At 40.6% G+C, this 26,648-nt stretch overlaps 1 protein-coding gene across 1 annotated transcript in view; it reads left to right on the forward strand.

Annotated features, from left to right (window-relative positions):
- CELF2 (CUGBP Elav-like family member 2) overlaps positions 1–26,648 on the forward strand; it is a 378,952-nt gene that overhangs the window by 261,065 nt on the left and 91,239 nt on the right. The window contains exon 4 of the mRNA XM_013128049.3: positions 19,240–19,322. Coding sequence (XP_012983503.1) covers positions 19,240–19,322 — 83 coding nt within the window. The remainder of the gene's footprint in view (positions 1–19,239; positions 19,323–26,648) is intronic.

Consider the following 26,648-nt stretch of genomic DNA (forward strand, 5'->3'; position numbering starts at 1 on the left):
AAGAAGGCTTTTTAGGGAGATTCCTCTTACAGATGGTTTCCAAGTGTCTAATGAAGGTGTGATTTTGGCAAAGCATCTTTCCTAGTTTTGATGTAGCTGTTGTGGGCAATGACTGTGATGGAGGCAACCAGCGCGAGCACAAGTCTGGGTGTAAAACAGGAGTGTTGGGGAGATCCATGCAAGGCCCTCCACTAATAAGGGCAGTAACTGATGGTGATGGCAGAGGGATTTCACTGAATAACCCGGGTGGTATTTTAAGTGCTGTTATTAATGCAGGATTATACGGAGATGGCACAGTGAGATCCAGAAAGGTATTTTGTGTGACTTCCTACATAAAAGCAGGAATGCAAATAAGCTACGTTAACATATTCACACTATATAAATGGAAAACTCGTGCACATGGAAAAACCTAGTGACATACCCAGAGACATGCTTCAAGCCAGTGATAAAGATAACCCACGTTTTGCCTACTCTGCTCTTATGTTTTAACCATTAAGGAGAAAATGTGATATATTGGATGTTCTTGCAGAATACTTGTGAATGTCAGAAAAACCACTGATTATGCATCTCCTTTATGTTTGATATTATTTTCTTTTCCTTTCACATGCATTCTTTAAAAAGCGAATACATGAAGCCTAGCAAAAAAAATCTTTTATTCTCCATTCATTCAGCAACGACAAAACAGAACAAAAAAAAAGGAGGTTTTGAACCAGTCTTTTATGGAAATTGGGAAACAGTGGAATAGTTTCTACAGCAACTTTATTGTTGCCCGAATCAAATGGCAAAAGTTGTTATTCACCTACGCATCTTACATTTTAATGATCCACATGTCACTCCTGAACTTCACCCACCCGTGTTTCTGCATGCAGTTGACATTCTGGCACAATCAGTAAGGCACATGCTATTCAAAGGAGTTACAATCTCCTCTTTGTTTTCATGTTTTTTTCGGGGGGAGGAGGGAGAGAAATAGTAATTGTCCGTGTCAACTGATGTTCATTACACAGAATTGTTTAGCTCTCTTAAAAAATCATTGATCTGCATTTCCCCCGTGAAAATATTCAAGCGCTCACTTCACAACAGAGAAATCAGCATGTAAAACAGCAGCCTCGCAATCTGTGCTGCAAGGAGGGAGAGTGTGATGTTCTGTGTGGCAAATGTCAGAAGTGCTTGCTATCTTTAAAAAATAATCAAATCTTTAGTGAGGATGAGAAACATTATTACTGCTTCAGTCCGATGTGATTTGGGGGAACAATCTGTTTAAAACTAGGGATCTTTCTTTCAGATGTTTGTGTGTAGCCTTTATGATTGAACATTTGTTAGGTAGCATCTGGCACGGACTATTCCTCTTTCTCCCTAAGTTTCATGGCTTTGTTTTTTATTTCGGGAGGATATTGCAAAAGGTAATTTGATGTCTCATTCCCATGGGTATGGTCATGGTTTTACCTTCTGAATGACTCCCTTGAAATAGGAGGAAAGGGGGAAAAAAACCAAAAACCCAATCAAAAACATTTGAGAATTATTTTTATAGGGAATATGAAGTATTTGGATTTCATTGAGAGTGCCCATAGTACATTGAGTGCACACAGCAACTCAGAGGTTCAGCCACCTCTGCTGTGGGTCAGGGTCTGCATGCCATAGATAACAAAGAGACCCGAAATCTGGGGCTCCATCCTCATCCACATGCTTTTATTACCACTTGCTGTTTGTGTTGCAGATGCATGTAACAGATTGTGCAATATGCTGTACAAACAGATTGGTGAAATGATCTTTGTCCTGAAACACTGATGGCGTAGATGAACGGGAAGCATTGAACGCATGCCTGCACTGAAGGCTGCACAGCCCAGACGCCAGGCTTCTGGACCCATGTCCTCAACAAAAAGGGCTTTATGCATCCTTCTTGAAGCAAAGATCTGTTCTTGCTGATCTTACTGTAAAGGGTTGAAATTTTAAATGAAGATTTAAAAGAAAATAGCACAAAGATCATTGGAGAGTGAGTAGGAGAAGGGAATGTGACTACTTCACCCCTTTTCTTCCTCTTTTTTTCCTTCCCATCTAACAGCATTTCTCCCACACTTGCCAAATCAAGCACGTCAAGGGAACAGACTTTGGGTAGTTGCTCACAGTATTGGAAAAACACCCTGAAAAAAGGAAGACTGAGGCATGCAGGGCTGAGGCTTTGATTGTGGGACGTGGGGAGGCAGTGCTCATGGAAACTCTGACATGCTGGAGATGACAAGAGCAAGCAGCAAAGTTGGCTTCCTCTTACTGGGCTACTCAAACAGGAAAAGTTCTAATACTTAATGTCTTTTTCATCATCCAGGCCATATAAAAAGATCACCCACTTACGCCCTGTGTGGTTAAGAAAACCAGCAATTGCTCATCGTATTTACTGAAGTAGCTAATATGTGTCTCAAAGTGCTTAGATGTTAGCTTGTGGGAGAAGGAGTAACAGACATTAAGACTAATTTCAATGAAAATATTTTTGTGGGAATAGGTTGCTCAGTGAATATAGCTCATCTGCAGCTGGTAGAATAATGATATAAGTCTGTTTATAAGTTTTATTAATTCAGTAAACTTTTTACATGAAAATTGAGGTGTCTGGGTTATGCAAACAGCTTGTTCACAAGAGCACTGCTTAGGGCTGGGGAATGATTTTGCCATTTCAAAACACTTTTGTTTCTCTTTCACGTGGAAGTGCTCTCTCCCTAAAATTATTAACTGAACATTTTTCAACTCTAAAGTATTACTGATGTTTTGGCAGTGGCTGTGGCCTCTTGTCCAAGTGATGGGAACTGCTGAGCGCTCGGAATCTAAACAACTTGTGTTGACTTTGTTGTAAAAGCAATTTTATGCCTGGACTAGACATAAAACTTGGATCCATGTGTTCTTCTGGGTTGGAGGTATGATGGTACCCGAATATGCCAGGAGACAGGGCCCAGTGTCCCTGTGTGATCATAGCTGAACTTGGTTGAGAGAGCCGGGTCTCTATATCAGTCAAGAGATCTCATGTTCCAGAATGCAAAGGTCTCAGGCTTGGAAAGACAACTTAACTGAAAAAAGACCTGGTAGTTCATCCATCTTATTGTCTGCCAAATCCATGCTTGTTCTGTTTAGTGAATTCCTAAATGTTTTGTCCAATTTTATTTGGAAGTGGGCCATGGGATGCTGTTTCCAACTCCCCCCTTCCTTCAAGATATTAAAAGTTTCATTATCATATTATAAACACACACGATCCTAACATTTTTTGTTATTTTGGTCCCCCCACTTTATTTATTTTCTGTTGCATAATCCCTGATCTGTGCTAATACTGATGAATGGGAGGGATGCATTTTCTATCATGTAAAATAGTACTGGGGATAAACTCTGCCTAAGATTTTGGCTGACCCCCTCATCAGGCTTAGCTCAGAAATTAATTTGTCATTACCCAGGTGCTACGCACTAAGCTTTATTGGCATAGAGGAGCACCACAATACTGTATGTTCTTTGGAAGGAAGAAAAGTGATCATATAATCACTGAGACAGTAAACAGTCAGTTCCAATCTAGTAATAATTTATATGAACTGGCATTGTATGTTGTATATCATCCATCTTGCTAATCCTTGTTCCACATTGCATCCCACTTGAGGCCAAGAACATTACAGCTGTGCCAGAGAGTGGGTGGAAAAATAGTCTTATTATTAACCTAAGTTGAAAACATAATGGCTTTTTGAATGTCTTCATTCACAGATGCAGTCATACTAAAATATTAATATCCTTAAGTGTAAAGAAATAGAACTTTAATTTAAAGTCCATTGTTCATGTGTGTTGCAAAAGTGAAAGCCTTAAAAAGTGTTGTGAATGCCCTGTACTTTTCTTTCATTTTAATGTTTTATCTTGTAAATTCCAATATTCTGAAATAAATGAGCCAAAATATTCTTCAGAGTAGGTTTTGAGCAGTGTTGCTCCATCACTAGCATTGTCTTGTAGTAAATGAAAGAAGAGTTTCTACAAGAGTTTGTCTTAAAGCACAGTTAATAATCAAATGGATATTGAAACACAAATAATGACTTTTTAGTACCATGAACAAGCAAAGCTGCTTTGCCAGTGTCAGTGTTAGTTTAAATCTCAACCCCAGTGGGATCAAAAGTATTCAAGATGCATGTGTTTTCTGGGAGCAATGAAGAGTAGAGGGGGAAACTGCAAGCCTCACCTGATTAATCTTCCTAGCACCCAAGCATCCTTGATTTACAAGCAGAAATGAGGGACCTGGCAAATGAAAATTGAGTAAATCTGCAGCACAGCATCACTGAAAAGCCATAGAAAAAAGAGATGATGCTGTTCTTCAGCTATAGCCGTGTTTTGCCCTTCCTAGGTCTGTAACTCACTTTCATATATATCTTCTCAGGTAAAATACAAATCTTCCACAAACATCTTTGGGGTGTGTATGAGTTGTTCTTGAATAGTATTCAGAAAAGAAAAAGAAAATAAATCTTGATTGTAGTCATTTATGACTTGCATGAAAAAATGTATCCCCCTTTAAAAGGCAAACAAATAGTTTCAGACCTACAGTGTATGAGGCCATGTGCTGTAAATCAGCCTAATTGTTTTAGAATTCAGAAGTGTTTCGTCATTTTAAATTGGGCTTGTCTGATACTTAGTTCCACGTTTTTTACAACTCTGCGGGACTTACACGTAGCCTGTTGTTGCACATGAAAAGCTTTTTTTATCCTGTCTTTAAAGGCTGAGGAAACGAGAGGAGGTTGACAAGTAATCACTTGGTTGTCTCTGTGTGAAAGCTTAAGATATGTGTTATAGTGAAAATGTGCAATATGCAGTTCCAGAAATAATTTTACTATATGTTCAGGTTTATCTTTCTTGCATACAAAATGTAAGAGTGAGTAATGCTGCAGTCGGATAGAGGCTTTCAAATTGCTTTGAAATATCTCTAGATGGCCCTGATGAGACTTAGCAGAGGCCAAAACATTGTACAAGATATGTGTCCCAGCCTTACCAGGACCTCCCTCTGAGCACATCCCTATATTCCTTTACATCCCATCTCAAGTGGGAGAAGGAATTTCACATTTTTAGGACATCATTTTGCAGTTTGACCCACTGCACTCTGTGGGTAAATGCGAGTCATCTATGAGTCAGGGTTTTTTTGTGAAGAGAGCAAGTAGTGCTTGTTCCCAGTAAGAACTGGCCGTTGCAAAACTCCTTTGACAGTCTAACCTCTAACCCACCATTCTTCAGCTCTCCTTCAGGAAAAATCTGTGTACTTTTTGCTCAACATAGATATTTTAAGCCATAATAACATGTTGAATAAAAGACGAGGGCACGCTGACTGTAATGGTAACTAAAGGATTCTGTTACCAAGATATTGTGGTTGTTCAGGTTGTTCTTCATACAACATGAACACTGATTAAAAGAGCTTTTTGTAAGAGAAGGAGCAGAGGCTGAAGGCATGGTCCCCTTGGGTTTTTAAATTTATTTTGTACTTTCTCTTAGCTTCCAGCTAAGACCAGGGACTTTGTTCTAAAGCTCTATGAGGTTTTTGGGTAGCGAAGCACAGTTAGGCTGCACATCCACGATACTTTGTTGGACATGTTCCACGAGCTGCCATGGTGACCTGCAGAGAACACTGTGCAGAATCATGCTACTCCAAGTGTGATTAGATACATTCAGGATCCACACACTACTGATGCCAAGGAACACTGAATTATTTCATCTACTTTGCAGACAAGCTTCAATGTAAGCCCTCCTGCCACTGCCTGCTCAAGGACACCTTTGGCAGCCTCAGGAGCCAACACAGAGCTGTTTAGGCACTTGTTTTGTTCCTTTCCTCTATTTTTCTTTCTCCCTCTGATTACGTTGCCAATCCAATCATCCAGCTTCTTTCTCTTCTTGTCTTGATAAGTTGCGAATCATTTCTTACACCCTATACCTCTCTAGCCAAGTATTTTTCTTGTCATAACTTGGAAACAGGCTGCTGGAGACTTATTTTAAATCTTGATCTGATTAAATGCCATGTCTTTTTCTTGAAACATACGCTCCAATGTGCACTTGCAGCCTAGAAACCAACCATGGTCTGTGCTGCATCAAAAGGAGCGTGACCAGCAGGTCGAAGGAGGTGATCCTGCCCCTCTACTCTGCTCTCATGAGACCCCACCTGGAGCATTGTGTGCAGTTCTGGTGTTCTCAACATAGAAATGACATGGAACTGTTGGAACAAGTCCAGAGGAGGCCACGAGGATGATCAGGGCCTGGAGCACCTCCCATATGGAGACAGGCTGAGAAAGTTGGGGCTGCTCTAGTGGAAGGTGTCCCTGCCCTTGGCAGGGGTTGAACCTGGATGAGCCTTAAGGTCCTTTCCAACTTCTGTGATTCTATGATTCTGTGATTCTACCTTGATTTTTTGAGAGCCGTAGGGCCTATATGTCGTATTTGGACTGCTCTGAAGTGGTGCTAATTAGAGGACTTGAGACACGTCCCATGAGTCTTGCAGCACATTCCCTTCCCTTAATAGATATTAAATATTGGTGAATAATTTTTTTAATCAATTTGCCAGGTCATGCATGGTTGATAGTAGGAAGAAAGAAGCCACCGATTATATCAAGACTTCTGGGGGGAATGTTTTTACTTGTATGATACATGAGGTTTTACTGGTTTGCTCTAATCTTAGATAATTTATACAAAAATTAGTAACTTTATTTAGGGAGGTTTTTAAGAAATAAATAGCAATGGGAAATTAAAGCTGAAAGTGTTTACTCTGGATTGTGCCTTTAATCTTTGTGAGATTGCAAAATAGTTTCTGGGGAAATTATGAAGAGCCTGGTTCTGGGAAATCTCCTGATAGAACCAGATAAAACCTTGGAAGAGTTATACGTGGAACCCCACTCCTGTCCTTTCTGGGAGGGGAGCTTAGCTGAATTTCATGCCTCTTAACAGTTTTATAGTTCTATTAAAACTGATTTCCTAGATTTGCAAGGTAATGTTTCCTCCAGTATTTATGCTTTATCTGCTTACTTTCCAGTCACAAGGAAAAGACTATGAATTATGTTAGCTTTTCTCTCTCATTTTGGAAGTACATGTGTTACATGTCTATTCTGCATTGATTTTACGTGACTTAATCATCAGACAAAAATAACAAAGAAGAAACTGGGATAACAATCTCTTACCACAGATACATTCTTTGCTTCTATAAGGCTGTCCAGACAAGGTGAGACATGAGCTATAACTCTTCATCAGGACACTTGTTAGGTGTGCACTGTAGTCTGTGCAAAACAAGGTGCGGTACAAGGAGTAGAGATGAGTCAGGCTTGGGAGGCTGCTGTGAGGTACCTCTCATGTCTCTTTGAGCTGGAGCGTTCTGAGCATGGACCCCACACACAAAGTGTGCTTTTCGCTCTCTTTGCTGGTGCTCATTAAGTGCTGCCATTTATTTTCGTGTGTCTGCACAAATATATGGCTTTATTACTAAAGTGGTTTGTTTATCTTTGCTGCTGCTGCATTTATTTTAGCACTCATCTAAACAATTAATTAGGGAAACACTTGAGTGCCGAATATACTTCTTCAGATACCACTCAGTTGGGTTTTTATATTTCCAGGAGCATCAAGCATTTATAAAACCCACCATCTTTTGCCTTTTTTATTATTATTATTAACCATGCCTTTTTCCGGCTTGTTTGAAGCTGCCAAAGGCTTTGAAAGATCATGGGTCCTGTTGAGAGTTCAAAGGCAAGTAAAGATGGTGCTTAAAGTTCAAAGGCTCTGTGGAGTTGCATCTTCATCTGCATAAAATTGTTTCAGCTGGATAGAAAGACTGAAGAGTTGCTAGGAATTTCTTCCATTTCTTTTCTTATTATTGTAAAACAAGCTTAATTGGGGAATAAATGTGTCACTGCTAACAAGTTCAGGGAAATTGAAGCTCCTTAGATGAAACACTGACTGAAGGTGTACATGGTGTAGGAAAGATTTGACATGTGCTGTGACCCTGTGAGAGTGAAACTGTGAATGCTTGGAAATCAATACGAGGTATGTAAGGGTTTATAATGTTGAAGTCAAGGAAGAATTGGAAGTGTTTGACTGCATTGTGGACAAAATAATGTATGATGTATTCAGACAATGGATTTCGACCCAAGTTTGCAAGATGAGGAAGAGTAACACGTTTCTAAGGAAAAACCTTTTTGCCTAGATGAAAGTTAGCTCCTTGAAAATAGTGTGTATATTGCAGCAAATTGTGATTCAGAGTGGAGGCTTTGCCTGTTCTTAGACCAGCAGAGACTGGAGCCCACTCTAAGGGGGGAGGAGGGGTGCTGGGGGGCAATACGAGTAATAGGGGTTTGTTGCTTCGAGTTCAGGGCACTATTATTCTATTATTTAACTTAGTATTTCTTCCCATACTGCTTAAATGCCCCTTAAACCAGCTCGAATGTCTTGTATTGATTTCTTCCATTTCCTATAAGCAAACTTCTGGAGGAAGCCAGACTGTTGTGGGTTAGATGGAAGCAACACTTTCAAGTTTTGCACTGCTGTTACTCATGTCGATATTACTGCAGGATCTTTTTTTACCTCACTTCTATTTTTTAATGGTTTCTTCACAATATTCCTTTGAGCTCAGGACATTTTATTCTTTCCACTTTACAAGGAGAAGCGAGGGCACAGGGAGATGAAAGGCCAGATTGTTCAAAAGCATTTAGGCATTGAACGATTCAGATGGGCATTGAAGAACATTACTTTCAGAATAACTTCACCCTATTCCTAGAAATTAATTATCCAAGGTCAGAATTTAAATTCTCTTGTAAAATTGGTAACTAAGTCTTCCAAATCCAGATCAGCGTTGGAACCAAACTGTACACCGTGTTCTTACCAAGTTCCTGGGTAAGGGACAAGGTTGGGTTTTCATTGTTCTTTTTTAAATGGTTTTCATTAAGTGTGATCAGTAGCAATGTGTTCACCCTGTGTCTTCCTTTATAACTCCTTCTCCCTGGACCTCTCCTTCTTTTGTCCCTTTGGCTTTACGTACACCGTCTTTAGAAGACGCAAGCTCAGTTTTAGTGCTCTCACAGCTGTGAGTGGATAAGTGGTCTTATAATACTGAAGGAATGTGAGGTGTTTAAACAAAACTTCATCATGTCAGATAGAACAGATAAACCGTAACTTATAAATACCATATTTTGAATTCATAAATTTATTGCTATCCTTGTCTTGCATGTCTGTGGTAGCATGGGCCACGTTTAGGTTTTAAAGTCTATAGTTCTGTTTCTAATGTAAAAGAAAAAGAAGATTCTTGTGTTCTTGCTATGAAAAAACCTCATCTTGTGTGAAATCTGTTAGTGAATGAGAGCTGGTTTACAGCTGATGAGTATAGCAATAAACCAGGAATTTAACTGATGTCTACTGAAGTTAAGCTGTGTTAGTAGGGATGTTGTGAAAGAGCCACTTAAATTCCTTGATTGCCATTTCATAGAATCACAGGCTGGCTGAAGTTGAAAGGACCTCTGGGATTCATCTCATCCAATCCTTGCTTAAAGCTGGGTCATCTACAGCAGGTTACTCATGGCTGTGTCCAGGGAGAATTTGACTATCTCTCCAGGGATGGAGAGTCCACAAGCTGTCTGAGCAAACTGTGCCTGCATTTAATCACCCTTACAGTAAAAATTCCTTATTTTTAAATGGAATTTCCAGTGTTTTAGTTAGTGCCCATGGCCTCTTGTCCTGCCACTGGGCACCCATGAGAAGGCTCTGTCTTCTTTACTTCCTCTTCATCAGGTATTTATACACACTGGTAAGTTCCCCTGTGCTTTTTCTTCTCCGGTCTGAACAGTCCCAGCTCTCTCAGTTTTTCTTCATGAGAGATGCTCCAGTTCCTTCATCATCTTCATGGCAGTTCACTGGGCTCCCTCCAGTACATTCACTTATCTCTTGTGCTGGGAAGCCCTAAACAGGACTAGCATCCCAGATATGTCTCAGCAGGGCTGAGCAGAGGGCAAGGATCACCTCCATTGACCTGCTGGAAATGCTTTGCCTGGTGCAGCCCAGGGTGTTGTTGGCATTTAACCAGTGAAAATAATCTCCCATACAGAACAGAGGCTTTTCATAGTGACAGTGTAGATATTTATAAGTGGCAGTTAACTCTCAAAGATTTGAGGATTTTAAAGGCATAGTTTTATGGTAAAGCTATGCTTTTCTGAGTATTTTTCACTATAGAGTTGCCTTCTAGTTGAACTAGGACTTGAGTGACTTCTCAGGAGTCTCAGTGCAATTAGAGGTTACACCAGAGCAGTGGTCTGGAAGTCTTATCAGGGAAAACCAGTCTTTAGTGATCTGAGGCATTGAAGTGAAAGAAAACACAGAAGGAAATCCAGGACTATAAAATGTGTATGCTAGGAAGTTTGATTTGCTACTAGTGAATACTAGGGTTGAAGACTTGTATGGCTTCTGAAATGTGATTAGGGAAAGATGTGTTCTTGCCTACATTAATTTATATAAACATGATCTTTGTAGAGTCTTTTTGAATTGTAATGCAGTGTCACACCAGTTTTGTGCTGTAAGAATGGATTCATAAGGGAAGACATCTTTATTTTGATTTTCCTTTTGTTTAGCATCTGTGCTTTGAACCCTCTTTCTCTCCTATACTCAAAGATGCATTTAGCAGGTGGATAAACTTAGGAATTAACTTCAACAGAGAACATGTTAATTCATTCCAAAGCAAATAAAGTCAAATCAGTAATTGTTGTCTGGCCAAGAAAAAAGAAAACAATGACCATCTGCTAGGAAGAAAAGAGTAAGGATTTGCATGAGGGGAGGAGAAAGTGAATTAAAGATTAAGGAGAATTAGTGCAAGAATTGGAAGGAAAAGAAGAAAAGAAATGTAAATGGGAAATGAGAAGGCAGCATAAGAAAGACATGATTATTTGTGTTGTAGTTCCATTTAGATTCCCCCCTCCCAAATTCAAGATTTCTTTATGATACAATGAATATACATAGTGACAGGACTTGTTTAGAATGATTTCCAATTAAAATATATTCCTTGTTCCTTCTGTATTTTGTCTATATTCTTTTCTTTATTATACAGGTGGGAAGTACAGCGACTTCCTATGGTACACTCCTCACAGAGCCAGAGGCTGCAATAACATCTCCCCACCTTCTCCCCCTGCTGTCCTACTTACTCTTTCTTTCCAAGCACTCTGACAGGCAGTTGTTATTGTAAAGCCATGTGGACTGATGTGTAAGATCCCAATTATTCTCTACCCCTGAGATCTAGAAACATGAACGGACCAAACATGAACTCAACAAGAGGCACTGAGCAGCTGCTTTGGTTTTCTCACTGGTGTTGATTGACTGACAACCTTCTGTCTCATAGGGCTGGGAAAGCAGTGACTCTCCCAAAGAGTTTACACTGGGTGGGTGCCTGAAGGGGCTGGCAGAGGAGGAACACCCCAGGTTGGTGGTGTTTCCATCACACTGCATCAGGGTGTTGATGCGGTATTGATGTGAGGGTTTAATGCAGGGGCTGCTTACCTGTATCTTAAGAGCATTTTCAGCGTTTATGTTTGGATGTATCTTATCCACCAGTCAGCCCAAACCATCACAGCTCTTCTTACATCCCAGCATGCAGCAATGGTTTCTTTAGGGACAGATTAGTTAGTAATGACATGAAATTGCCTTGATGCTATGAACCTGATTTGTATGTATTTATTTACCCTGCTGCCACGTATGTATAATCTAATTCTGCATCTGCTTTTTTTCCCTCGTTTATCACCATGTAGTGCAAATATCTAATGAATATTACCAAGCTGCAGACAGGGAAGTTGGCCCCTTTCTTCAGAAGTAAACCAAAGAGTACCAGCGTTCTGGCCATTCCCTTCCCAGGCATTACACAGTCAGCAGGAGGGCTCAGGAATTTGCAAGAGCTGTCATTGTCTTGTATGAAAAAATGTACATTGAAATTCTTCAGATACTTTTACAGCTATTAGCCATTTAAAACTGTTTAATATAAGTGCCTTATTTCAGAGAGCAAGAAAAGCAGATTCTGGCAATTTTGCCCTTGATATCTTCCCTATCTGTGTCACACTTTAGTCAAAATTTACATAATAATGGGTAGGGAAGTGTTGTGGCACACGAACCAGTGCATATTAGTTCTTAGTCGCTTTCCCAAAAGGCTTGAAAATGCAGCAGATTTAATCTAGGTCAAAAAAAAAAAGGGAAAAAGAAAAAACCCTTCCATTTTGTAGGCAGAGGACATTATTATAGAGAGCATTTGTATTCACAAGGGTATGGGAATGACAGAGTGCGACTCCTCCAAAAGAGCTCCCCGGTGCAGCTGAAGGCTGACAGCAAACTAGGACTTGTGGCCAATTAACAGAAAGGCCGTCATAACTTGCAAAGCATGGAGAGAAAAAATTGAGCTCCATGGGATCATTTTTCACTGGCCATTTACAGGGCTGTTACCAGCCTGGAGTATTTGTGCTTTAATGCGATAGGGGCTGTTCGGGGCACACTGGGGCTGGTGCATTGCCACTTTGGATGTTAGCACCAGGAGGAAAAATAGAGCCCAGGGTGGAATTTGGCACATCCCGGTTGTGAATCCTGCTTGTATATGAGCCCCTGCCTACATTCAGCTAATGTATTAATATTAGAAGTGGCATCGCTATAATATGTGCTGTCATTAGAGTGGCAATGCGATTTCCTGGCTGGTGACAGGACTGGTAATACGGTTTCCATCAGGGTGCCAATTATATCAAACTATTAGCAAACCTGAGCTAATTGGGAGGCGGCATTGTTAGAGGTTGATTTCTGCAGTATATGGCAATCCTATCAGGGATTTCTTTGGGAGTGGATAGTTGCCATCATACTCTTGAGCAACTCTATGTACAGTAGAGCAAGGTAGTGCAGGTAGGAATCAAAAGGCATCCCTGCCTTAGACACCTTTTTCTGTTCAGCACAATTATAGGCATGATTGGATTTCTATTTCTGGAAATGTTTTTTGCTGCCCTTTGTCATGGTTTTCTATTTACTTTTCAGGCCATTCATGTTGTAATCTGGTTTTGCATGAAGTCACCCAACCAAAATCTCTAAGACTTGAAACACGTCTCCTCGTACTGGACTGGTGTTGCCCATGCAGGCTAGCTAATTGCACTAAAATCTGTAATGAAGAAGAAATGACAGGCAGGGCTGCCATTGCACTAAACCAAATGTAATGGATGTGAAAAAGCTTGTTGCTGAACCACATACCTGAACTGTAGCAGCAGGTTTTTTTCAGTGGCTTTCATGGAAGAGAATTTTTGATGTCTTCATTGGTGCTTGGCAAATGACAGTGTAGGTCATGGCGGATTTGGTTGCAAATCACATTGCTCAGGAAGGTGTTTGTGATTTACAGAGCACGTATTTCAGCTTTCAGGTGAAATGCATGAGACCCTTTTAAGAGCAGCCCTGCTGAATTTCAGTGTAGCATTTAAATTTTGGTAGGGGAAGAATGAATGTAGAAATCAGGAGATGAACGTTTGGAGGGGGGAAAAAAAAAGAGAAGGAAAAAAGAAATCCTCCTTAACTTAAACTAGCTTGAAGTGTGCTGGATTGACAAGAAGCTACTGTCCCCATTGAGATTCTAAGCTTGTATGAAGCCAGCACCTGTTCTGCTTGCAAATGCACACACAAAAGTTAGCTTCATTCACAGAAAGAAAGAAACATAGCAGGACTTCACTCATTTAGCCTTCCAGGGCCTTCAGTCCCTTGATCTGTCAGCCCCTTAGAATTCAAACACAGCCTTTAAAGGAATTTTCAATTCACAACATGATGACTTTGTTGATGTCCTGAATGTGAATGCATTTTGAATTGAATTAGTCTGCCAGGATTCTATTACTTGCTAAAAGAATACAGAGTTCAATCATCAGATAATCATTATAGCTGTTTTGAAGTGTTTATTTTATTAGTCTAGAAGGTAAAGCAAATTTCATACTTTTAAGTTGTTGCAGGCTTTGCAGGCACACCGATAAGCTCTTGTATTTCTATACCCTATGGTTAGGGTTCAGATACTGGCAGCGGGTGATAATATGCACAACGCAGGAGAGATCCAAACTGACAAATTTTGACAGTTGAAAACTATAGAAACTCATAAATCAGACCAGCGAATGCGAGGTTTAGGGTGGGTTGTTTTTTTTTCCTCCTATACCTTTTCCCTTTTATTTCCTATATTTTCAGCACATTTTTTAAGCAAATCAAAACCTCTGAGCATCCTGTAGAACGTGTTTTAATTCCTGTTCAGATCCAAGAGTTATTTTCTCCCATTGATGCACATGTGTAATTCTTGGCAGTTTTAACCTAGGAATCAGATATTCAGTTTAGGGAGCTGGAAGAGACTTTTTTCACACCCGAAGCAAGATGGAGGTTGCCGTATCCATTCAAGCATGAAATCCTGGCTGAGAGATTAAGCCGCTTACACAGATCCCAGTGCCGTTAACTGCCAGCAAGGACTGTGTAAGCCACATCTCCAAGTGGAGGAGAGCTTCTTTTGTTAGTTGTTCAGAATTAGGAATGTAAACAGCTCTCACAGAGTAATTAGTCTGTGTTTGGATTGGGAAAGTGATAAAAACAATGACATGATGGAGCTCCCAGTCATGTGGCTGTATCTGAGCCGAGCGAAGCTGTGTCTGCTCTGCTGGGTGGATGCGAGGGATTCACGGGTGGCTAATATGGGTCATAGAGCAGAAGCAGCATGGAAGGAGAAGTCCTATAGCAGGTCACTAACAGCTCTTTGGAAAGATCCTTTTGCTCATAGGAACGGCATTATTTGAAGTTTCATGATGCAAACTCTGCCATTTGTTGTCATTCCAGCAATGTGTATAAGCATCCTTCAGAAATCCAGGTTTGTTGTCAGTAGATATTCATGGGTATCGTGGTGTGAGTCCTCACCGTCTGCCCATCTTCTTAATGGTTGCTTTAGTGAAACTGTAGCTGCATGATCCATATGTAATCCGCTGCTGCCATCTTTGACAGTTACTCAGGTAACGTGGTTCCTAGCCATACACAGGGCTGTTTGCCCCTGGCTGTGTCTTGCTAAACAGGTTTCTGTGGAAATTAAATAAATAAAATCTCCACCACTGCTGCTAATTGGTGCCTTTGGCAGCCTGAGCAGGAGCTTGTGAATTGAATGTGTCATGGAGAATTGAATGTGTCAACTCTCTCCCAATGGCTGGGACCTTGAGGTCTTTTTCTGGCACTAAATTTCCTTTGAAAAAAAGAAAATTAAAAAAAAAGGAGAGAAAAAACAAGCTTAAATAAGAGATCTTTTCCCTTTTTTTTTTCTTCTGAACAAGGTGTTGAAGTTGAGCATTGTCGTGTACACACTGCGGTGTTTTCTCGTCAGATGCTTTGAGAAGTAGGGGTCATTTCTGCCTTTGTTTCTCAGGCATCCTATTTGTTGCTATTAGATGCTGTGCAGCACAGGGTGGCAGGTTTTATTCAGTCTGTTCAAGCATCTGGCAGAATAGCCATGAAGTTGTTGCTGATGTCCTTAAGGGACTGTGAGGATCTGCATGATTCATTCAGTCTTTTTTCTAGGTACGAAGAAGAAATGTCTTACGCTGTAGTAAATGCGGTTCCAAGTAGAGCACAACCCAGCTTACCAAAACACAGGATATGTGCTGCATCAGAGGCACTGCCTGGCAGCACAAGCTCCAGTTCCTTTGGTCAAGTAGATACTAACCCACATGGAGTTAAACTGGGCTGTATTTCAGGCTGTTGGGGATCAGCAGAACCATGTCTACAACCCCATTCACCTTTGAAGTTTCCTTGAACCAGGAGGGGAGAAGTTTATCACTGTCAGGCTTTGAGTTATTTGGATGTCAGAAAAGTTTAGTTGTGGTTCAAGCTGCTGTCAAGTTTGTTGGTGATGAAGCCAAGATTATGTGTGCAGGGGGATGGAGAGAGGAGGGTCGGGTTTTTCTTTTCTCATAGTAGAAAACATGCTTTTTCTTTTCCAGTGGTGTCACTGATTTGTCTTTGGCAATATTGCGTTTTCCTTGGGAAAATGGAGAGATGAAAGTCGTTTACTAGTTGTCTTTCAGCAGCATCCAGCTACCAGTCTTAAAGCACATATTAGCCCTGTCCTCTTACACAGGCATCTTCCAGTATTTCTGCAGAAAGGACTGAATTTGGTACTTTTTTCTATGGGATGTATTACTGGGCCAAAGAGATTATACACTTAACGCATCTTCAAAGCCGACCCATGGGAGCTATAGTGGTTTGTGTCACTTGGCAGCAAGCACCTTTTGAAAGTCTATAGGCTGAGCTATAAGTGTTTCCTTTGGGTCCTCTGCACTTTTGACTTTTCTATTCTTCTGTGTTGTACAGTTTTCTTTTTTTAGCCCATCCCTGACCTCTTTAGCAGATAGCTTCAGTATCAGGTATCCACAACTGGTACCAATACTCTTCTCAAACCACAGCAATCTTTCTCTAGCTTTGCTGTGGATTTTGTTTGAGCTTGTTTTTGTAGGAAGATACAAGCAAAATGAGTCCACAGAAAGATTTTATCCATGTGTTTTTTTCAGATTTGTTGGTCTGTGAGTTTAAAAGTCTCCATTTTTGTCAGGGTCCAGTGACCTGCCTGGAACATCTGCGTGTTTCCCATTAAGCTACTGTTTCCTCCCATCCCTCATTCACAGAGGTATTTTCCTCTTCTGCGCTATTACTTCCCAAAAATGACTAGTTAAAGGGTATTTCACAGCATATTTGTCGTTCAAGTGCAGTTTGACTAGTTAAAGGGTATTTCACAGCATATTCATCTTTCAAGTGCAGTTCTTTCAGGTAGTGCCAAGAATGATAAACCAGTAGATTTCAAAAGTCTTATTGGAATAAACCCACTGAGCTGGAATATAAAATGAACTCTTTGGACCCATGGTAGAGGACATCACAATTGCAAAGTCATGACTATCACTTGATATCTTTCCCCCTTAATCCTCTCTCCTGGTTAAAAACCTTTATGTTAAAAAGGTAATAAGCCAAATGAAGAAACAATAGAAGATTGGCTTTGGAGCTGGCTAGCAGGATAGAAAATATGACACTATTAAATGTCCTAAACTCGGATTTATTTCCCATTTTCATTGCGGAGTAAAATAATTCAAATTTTCAGACTTTTCCAGTGGAATAGGAGGTTTAGAAACACAGGAAGCGCAGACCATAACAGGCTGTGGCTGTCTGTTATGCTTGTCCCTGCCAAACAACATTCAGCTCACTGAAATAATTATTAAACCATCTCTATTGTAAACTGTGAAATGTTAAGGAACCTGTTGGCAGTATGAAGACTGTTTCTCTCAGCATTACCTGCCTGCCTGTGTATTGTATTGCATCCAAGTGCTTTTCTGCATTACGGATAAACTCGCTGAATTCCAGCTGGGAATACATGATTACCTTTGCTTGTTATAAAGGTAACGGTCATCACTGCCCTGGCTGCAAAGCTGTAGGGAGTGTTCACAGTGCAATGCACAGCTTGAGCCAAACAAGAAGCAGTGAAGGGGTGTTCTGGATTCAGCCCTTCCTTCCAAAGTGTGGTATAGGCCACTTCCACACCATTACTTAAAATGTTTGCTAGCTATCTGTGCTTTCTCCTGGGCCTCCTGTGCTATTCTGGGGATGCTGTGAGGCTGAACACAAGCAGGCACATCAGATGGGATGTGATGTTTCACCTTAGTCAATATTAGGGAGCTGATGCAACATCTTTGCTCATTGCCCAGAGGACAGATTATTTTGTCTTTGCTATACTTTGAGGGAACACCAAGGTTTGATTCTGTCTGTCAAAACTGTTTGATTTTGAATTTCTCTGGAGTCATAACAAATCTCTGTCTGTGATTAAGAGAACAACCTTGTTTTCTGGTTCATCAGTAAAATCTGTGTCATTTTGTTTGATATGAAGCAGGTTTTTACTTCAGTAGCCACTTCTGCCTCCCAACTAGCACTACCCATCATGTTTTTCCTCTCTGTACCCCCATCTGTAGCCACATTGCTCTCTAAAAGTTTTGGGGTCTCTTCTTAATGTGACATGGCTCCAAAATGGGGTCTATGGGACAAGAGCTGCATTCAGCTCTGCTGTATTTCCTCTAGGGACAGAGTTGCAACTCTAAGGGTGGTCATATGTCACTGATCTGCTGTGCTGGGTGGGAACTATTTAAGCATGAATATTCCCTATGTCTATATACCTGCAGTCTTGGGTTTATGTATACAAGTGTGTGAGAGGTGCTTTTTAAGTGGTTTCCCTCCCCCCGCCCCAAAGTGAAGTTGAAGTCACAAGCTGGGATACTGTTTTAAGCATCATACATGCAACATGGATGCAAGGTCCCCCTGTAGTAAGATCTCTGCACATACCCTGTGCATGCTTAGAAACAGATTTCATTGCTGTGGGACATTACAGATTGCAACAAGTCAGATCCTGGTCCTTGCTTCTTAGTCTCATGCCTGTCATGTTCTAGCTCTTCCCTGAGAATCTACTTGTGAGCCCTGTCCTGCCCTGGGGCTGATGTTGATCTGCCTGGATTGTATGTCCTGTGGGAAGAGTAAATGTTTGCAGTGGAGAAAGCGGCAGCAACGTGTGTTTGGTCCCAGAGACAACCTGGTTGGACAGTGCTGCCAAAGGGAAAACTATAGGATTAAGGCAACTTCATCTGTCCTGCTGAAGTTAATACAGATGCAGGGTGAGCAGAGCCTCATTTATGCTGTCAAGCATCAGCAGCCTCCACTACCCCACCAGTGGTGAATTCTCCTGTAGCATATTTTTCACTCTGTAACTGAGATGAGTGTCCTACCTCCAGTCCTACCTGTTTTCACATAGAGGGAACAAACTATAGCTCTTATATATAAGGCTTCATAAATAAGGTCCTGCTTTAACCTGATTTTCTGCCTGGGATGCAACAATGAATTCCTGCTGCTTGAGCTTGCCCTGTTGCTTATATTCAAAATACAATGGGGAGCCTTCAGAAAAATAGAACCTTATTTATACTGTACAAAGCCAATTGGATTTTGGTTAACAATTTCTAAGTGATTACAGTTCACTAACAATGTAGGTGTGCTATAGATGCAATGCACAGGGGGTGACATTTTATTTTAAACCATAAAAGCTTTCTTTTATTCATGTCATTCAAGCAGACTCATGATAATTCGCATTCCCAGCTTTCATAACGTGTTTTTCAGCCGGTGTTTTTTGTCCCTCCCTATTGTACTCTCACAAATCATACTCACTAATTTCTGAAAGCTTTTCATTTCTCTCTATAGGTTGTTGTTTCGTAACATTTTATACAAGAAAAGCTGCTCTTGAGGCACAGAATGCACTGCACAATATTAAAACTTTACCTGGGGTGAGTACATTTACTTTTTGATTCTAATTATTTTATTGCCAGCAAAAATATAGCCTTTTGCTCAAGATGCTGCTTGGTGCCCTATATGACCTTGATCTCTTCAAGGTAGGGTGGCTAACCTGATGGTCTCTCCTGTAACAGTGCCAGTCCTGTAGCAATGGCATCATCTCAAAAGGTAGTTGCTCTTCTGTAGAAAGTCCCTAGGCTGGAAACAGTGCTGATTCCTGCTGACTCGAGGCAGTTACTGAAACACAGTGTGCATTCAATTCTTTCTTTATTGAAGGGGGAGGAAGGAGGGGAAAAAAACATATGGCAGGAAAACACTGCACTGCTGGGGCTTCTCGTCTGACAAGGAAGAGGAAAAGCAAAATACAGCCAAATTTGTTAAATGCAGCTTTTATCCACATGGTTTCTAAACAACCTGACTGTGTTGGTGTGGCGGCTGTATATCAGGGTACCCTAGAGAGTGGCACTACATAGCTGCTTGCAGTGTCATCCTGTTTCCTGTCCCCACCTCTCCTCAGCAACCTGTTCTCACTGACACCTCACACCGGTGGTTGAAACAATTGTAGTTGCGTTGTATAGACTGTAGCTTGTGTTATCCTATAGATGTAAGTTACAGGCTAAAAGGAAGTGTATCACTGGTAATTGCACGATGGAACTCTGAAATGTTCTTGTTCTAATGTATTCATTTCTTTTACTGAACAAAGTCAAATACTTTGGGGATGGGAAAGGAAAAAATATAAAGGATGGGGGATATTCCCTCTTGATGTAGGGGAAGTATTCAATGGTATGGTTGGAGTGTATGGTTACAGCCACAAAAATAAATGCGTATATACAGTACTGCATAAATAAATAGAGCATTGGCTGGACTGACATTTATATGACCAGCATCTCTCTTAGTTCCTGTGTGCTGTATGTGCAATTGGGTGCTATGTGTTTGAAAAATTCACATCTGGCCAGCTCACTTTATGCAGCTCCTGTTAGAAAAGCCACCTCCTCTGTCATGAAAATAACCAAGGTAGACAAGTATGTTGGATAGATACCCATGAGTCCTGCTAATTCACCAAGGTAAAATTGGAGTCATTCACTAGTGAAAGTGCTGGAAGAGGCAGGAGGAATTCTGCAGAGGTAGGCCAGCTACGAATGAAAGAAAAACTGTGGCACTTCAGATTCAAGCAATGCTGAGCCCTTCGATGAATGTTCTCTAACCCAGTTCAGCTACTATTACACTTACTTAACCTAACTTGTGTAATTGCTGTCCAAACTGCTTTGAGTCAAATGTCCATGCTGAGTGGCTGGCTAGAATGGACACTTAAGTGGAAGTGGTCCCAGGCTGCTGGAGCCAGCATCCCTGGGTCCAGGTAGGCTATGGACCCTACCCCAGAGCTCTACTACATCACTCCCCTTGGAAAAAGAGAGGGTCCTTTTGTTTGCTCTGCTCTTCCCTGAGGCCCTGGAGCTGGTTGCTGTGTTTTGGGTGATCTCAGTTATCCCAGTGAGCGATTCAGAGAGGCAGACTCCTTCCCTGACTTCCTCATATGTCTCTAGCTCTTTGTCATTTAAAACTTGCTTTTGCAGGCTGTGATTTTCTATCCTGACTGTGAGGTTACAAACTTATCCTTTAAGGAAATAGGAAAATTACATTCTTGTGACTGTGGGGCCTGGGCTTTAAAAATATTCTTGATACTGCCAGAGATGTGAAAATTCTCCTTTGAGATAAGTTGTTATACCTTATATATATATATAAGGTATATATATAAGGGACACTTCTAACAAAGAGAAGCAACTCAAATACAGATTCCTTGCTTCTCTTCGAGAATGATTCGGCACATATTATGTGACAGATTCTATATTCCTGTGTTTTGCACGTGCTGTATGCTGCATTCAGTGCGTATGGTGATACTGCTATGCTGCATCTGTGTGTTCCCAAAATAGCCTCATTTTAGCACACTTTAAAGTTGTGGCACATGTGCTGCAAACACTTCAATTCATACAGGATTCTCCTGGTATGAAGTTCAGCAATTTCCATGTCGTTAGCCCTTGCCTGCTAAGCAGCTTTCACTGAAAGAGTGAAATCAGCAGTGGATACATCCACGTGTGAAACAGTCTCAGAGCAAATGGAAGCAATCTTCTGGCAGAGTTACAACAAGGGATGAATTTGGATCAGGTTCATTCGGGCATCCAGTGTCAGCCTGCAAGATATGGTATGTAGGAGGTTCTGTAATAAGGTGTCTGCTGGAAACAAAAGAATCCCTGCCTTCCACTTTTAATATAATACCACCATGCATCAGATAAGAGGCATCCTTAATTAGCCCAGGAAGAAAATCTAAGGCAAAGGCAGGTGATTTATTATTGCAAGGTAAGGAATGATGGCAGAGGTAGAAGCAGGGGGCTGCAGTGGTTGGAACTTGCCTGCATTTTACCTACACACATGTATAACCCTCCCTGCTGCAGTAGCATGGAGGAAAATACATCTGTGTTCATTAAATCATACAGGCCAGATTATTTTGTCTCTTAGTATCTTCATTTCTTGAATGGAAACTTGCTTCACATGCCTTGGTAAGCAGGTTTTGGACCAGCACTGGTGAAGCCAAAAAAAGTGAGGGTTTAGTGTGAAATTTATCCCCTTCCAATACTGCATATCCAGTTTAATTTAGGTAGGTATTTAATCAAAGCCTGCAGTGTTCTGTTTCTACATCTACTTTTTGCATGGGCCTCATCCTTAATGGAGGTATAAAAACATGAGTGCTTTATCTGCTCGTTTGAGCTGCACCCTTTTAGTGGACATGAAGAAAATAAGACCAGACATAAATGATTAATACAGAATCTTAGAAGGAAATATTGCAGGGTGCCTTGCTGTTTGATTACAAGCCTTGGAATTAGTCAACATTTCCATAATTCTAAACCAATATACACCTGTTTTCCCACTGTGATGTGAAGGCACAACTTAATTTAACAGAAACCCTGCTGTGCTAAATCTCTCATTAAATACCAAGCTAGTTCTGTAATTTAAAGTTGCAGCACCACTATTTTAACTGAATTGCCTTTGTATTATAAAATTAATACGAAGTTAATGATGCACTTTGCTGTATTCGCTCATATATATGTTTTTTTCACAGCAACAACAACAAAAAAGAAAGATAAAGAAGAAAAACATGTCACCAGCTGACATCTCAAGGCTTTTCTGGTTTTAATCATTTTCCTGAGGATAAAATTCATTTAAAAGATGATTTTTTTTTACACTTTTAAAAACTTTCAGCATAAGTAGGATCAAACATTGTCTTTTTGCTCATGATTAGTATAATCTCTCTGTTAGTCATAATATTCCTTGTCATGCAATGGAGCTTTCATCTTTCCCCCCAGATGTATTTAGGTGTCGCTTGTTATGGTAGGATTGCTGCTAGGCAGAGAAGAAGATACACAGTGTTTGAGAAATACAGGCATATTGATATATATAATACATATCAACGCAGTAGGGACAGTTCTGTTTGCTTGGTGCTGGCATCACAAGTAGCTTTTATGTCTTGTAAATGAACAACATGAATTTCCAGATGTGTCTTTTCAGATACAGCGTGCAAGCACATAGCTCATAACCTAACTCATAGGGATGTGGTTTATATTATTCAACTTCCAGTCAGGTTTCCTTTGAATGTTTGTTTGGATTTTGTTTTAAAAGGCTGAAGGGAGAAAATGGAAAACCTCAAATTGAATGTAATAATGATCTTAGAAATGTGCTTCTTTGGGATGAGATATAGAACTGAGGCCTTTAACTAGTCTCATCTTCATTAAGGATCTCATGGCTTTGTTAGTGGTGTTTAACTTCTATTCCCTAAACAAAATAATCCAATAAATTCCACCCATCTAAATGTATTCCGTACCTTCACTTAGATGTAATAATCTTAGTTCCCCTGTGCTCTAATTTGCTGCTTAGTGAAAATTGGCTTCTGTATAGAGGGCAAATCTCAAAGAGCTCTATGCAGGGACTGCTTTAACTGCCTTCATGGCACTGGCATTTTTTGTTTGGTTTAGTTTTAACATGCATTAGTTTAAAACCAGAATGTGCTCTGTTTTTCTAACTAATGAACCTTGTAGGATTTCCTGACAAGAGTTAAGTGCAGATAGGTTACACAAGAGCACCATATGTTGGCTGTATTCTTGGAGACAAATAGGCAAATAAATACATCTTTAATTTCATGCAGAAGCTGTTTGAAGTCCGGAATCGATGGGAATCCATTTGTAAAATCTACACCTAAAATCTGCCTCTTTGGAGTCTTTGTTCTGCGTTTGAAGTTAGATTGATCTGACATGGCAGCAATTATTTGTTGCATGTATGTATATTTTTGCATATATCCTCATAGCTAAGATATCACAAAAAATAATTTACAGCCCACACTGTTTAGGCTTTAGCATTCCTATGCTTTTAATGGATTAATGGTTTATGCGGTTCTTATTTCAAGTAGCATATACATATTCCAAGTAGCAGCAAACCCTTTGTATTGAAATTCTGGCACGGAGTTAGGACATTAGCTGTATGAATCAATTTAATTAAGAGTTTAACAATGGGGAAATGCAGTTTTGAGAAAGCTCTTAAAACTTTAACAGCAAGGAGGAGTTTGTAAGATCCCTCTTGCAAAATACTCATGGCTTCCATTGTGCCAGATGTTGTCAAGGGGGAAAGTTATTTCAGTTTTTACATTATAAGAATTACTGCTGGTTTCACTGAATGTCATTTGTGTGGTAGGGAAACAGGACTGTCTTAGAGGATACTTTTCCTTAAGTATCCTGTGCTGGCTGGAAGGAAACTTCAGGGTCCATTTAGGGGGGTAGAATATGAAAAACTGAGTTTTAAAGAGGAACTTGCATCAAAGGAGGGCCACAGAAATAATCAGGGAGATGAAGCTTCTCTCCTATGGAGTCAGGCTGAGAGAGTTGGGGTTGTTCAGCCTGGAGAAGAGAAGGCTCCGGGGAGATCTCGTTATGGCATTTCAGTGCTTAAAAGGGGCCTATAAGAAAGATGGGGAAGAGACTTTTTTAGCAGGGCCTTTTGGAACAGGACAAGGAGCGATGGTTTTAAACTAGATGAGGGGAGATTCAGGCTGGATGTGAGAGAAACTTTACACTTAGGGTGGTAAAATCCTGGCACAGGTTGCCCAGAGGTGGTGGATGCACCATCCCTGGAGACATTCAAGCTCAGGCTGGATGTGGTTCTGAGCAACCTGATCTAGTTAGAGATCAGGTTGGACTAGATGAGCTTTGAAGGTCCCTTCCAACCCAAACCACTCTATGACTCTATTATCATTCTTCTCCTTTGTTCTCCATTCACAGTAGGGTTTGTTCTGCCCTACACCAAGCTGACAGTCATCATCATGATGTCAGTCTGCTTTGGGGCTCCCCCTTGGCTCCACAGACCACCTCAGGCTTCACGTTGAGTGTAAAACATACTCACTCTTGCTCCATGCCATGGTGTTGTTATCACATGCATCAGAAGGAAGCACCATGGCCCCTCGGAGGTATAGGGTTTAAGGGTTTGTAACGTGGGAGAGAAATCTCAGCACTGTGCTGAATCGGTTTAGCAGGTTATTTAACCTTCAGAATAATCTGTTTCAAAATGCAGGCATCCATGACAACTTACTATGAATCCATGTTCACTTTCTGATAAAATACTATTTGAACAAGGAGCAAAGAAGCAAATACATTTCTGATTTTCACTTTACATCATGAGCTCATTTCTAATGAATATCCCAGTACACTCCCTTCTGGAGTAACGTTTTAATATCCAGTTCCCTTCTCTGCTTTAGGCCTTATGAGTTGTCAGTACTGTATGAACATTATGTAAAAATTACCTGTAATAAAGAGGTAATCATCCAATATGACTTGAATAATAGCCTGAATATGATATATCAGTGACTTTGAGAGATTTTGACAAACAGAAAGGGAATTCAAAGAGCAATTAAGTTAGTTAAGGGATTGCAGTGATTGATTTATGATGACAAATTAAACTAATTCAGTACCCATATAGCATGGCCAAATGCTGTTTAATGAAGGATCCGAAAAGTCTAGAACTGCTTAAAGGATAAAAATAACCAGATGGGAAAGTGGAGGATTCCCAGGGAGCGCCTGTTCCTAGGAACTGAACTACAAGACATTGAATGATGTTGAGAAAGTGAATCTGGCCCATTTCTTTCTTCAAAATATTATGCAAATGGAACCACTTAATGGTACATATTCCAGCTCAGAAGTGAGTTTTTATTATGCAAATACACCTCTGCCACCTCAATACAAGTTGCAATAACTTTGCCACTTAAATGAAAAATCAATATTTGCACTAAATGCAGGTACTGTAGTAAAAAGGTTGGGTTTGCACCTACCATTGTGTGAAACACAGAACAGATCACCAACCAGTCAACTGTCAAAAGTGACTTAGGAGCCCAGTGAAATCCCTGTAAGTAGCAGAGCTTGCAGCTTAATGGTGGAATGATGGTTGTTGTGCAGGCGTAGGGAGAGGGGAATGTTGACAGTGAAAACAACTTCTCTAAACTAAATTCAATTCATAATTATATTGTCCCTTTTTCTGAATGAAGAAGGGGGACAGATTCACTTTCCTGTACAGCCTGACCATTAGGATAGCTTTCTGGCATGCAGGAGAATGCAGTTCATGTCCTCTCTGGCTTGTTTGTTATAAGGATTTAATTTAAATTGATGTTACAGAGCCTTCACCACTGGACTTGGTTGAGATTGGAGGTCACTGTTTGTCTTCTTGAGGCTGTTCCGTTGTGTATGAAAATATTAAACTCTCCTGGGGTTGAAAGAAATCAAGCAAAAGCACTTGGTTGCCCAGTACTGGGGACAGTGACTCAAGAATTGGGCTATCAGGATATGAGTCTGTGCTCTAATAAGTATTTGTATTATTTGGTAAAGCTTGAGGTGTTTGGAAGATGCTCTCTAAGAATAGGGAAGTGCAGGAAGATCTGTTGACCTGGAACCCTGGGAGAAGGAGGCTAAGCATCGATCTGCTTTACTCAGGGGAGGGAGAATGATGCCTGCAGCCTAATCCCTGGAATATGTCAGGAGAGTGCAGAGCTGCATGGGGTATGGGCATCAGTGAGTTGTTTCAGATCCCAGATGCTCATATCAGACTGTTGCTTTTCCCTGGTGTAGCAGATCTGCTGAAAAGCCAAGAGCACATTAGCCCAGCTGCAAATGCAGTTAGATGCACACTGGAATTTTTTAGATAGCTCCTTTGGAGTAGTTCAGGATACATTTTTTGCTGTATAATAACATTGGGATGGAAACTAAGTAATGCAAAATACCGGCTTAACCACA

This window comes from Melopsittacus undulatus, chromosome 5 (assembly GCF_012275295.1).
Source record: "Melopsittacus undulatus isolate bMelUnd1 chromosome 5, bMelUnd1.mat.Z, whole genome shotgun sequence".
NCBI lineage: Eukaryota > Metazoa > Chordata > Aves > Psittaciformes > Psittaculidae > Melopsittacus > Melopsittacus undulatus.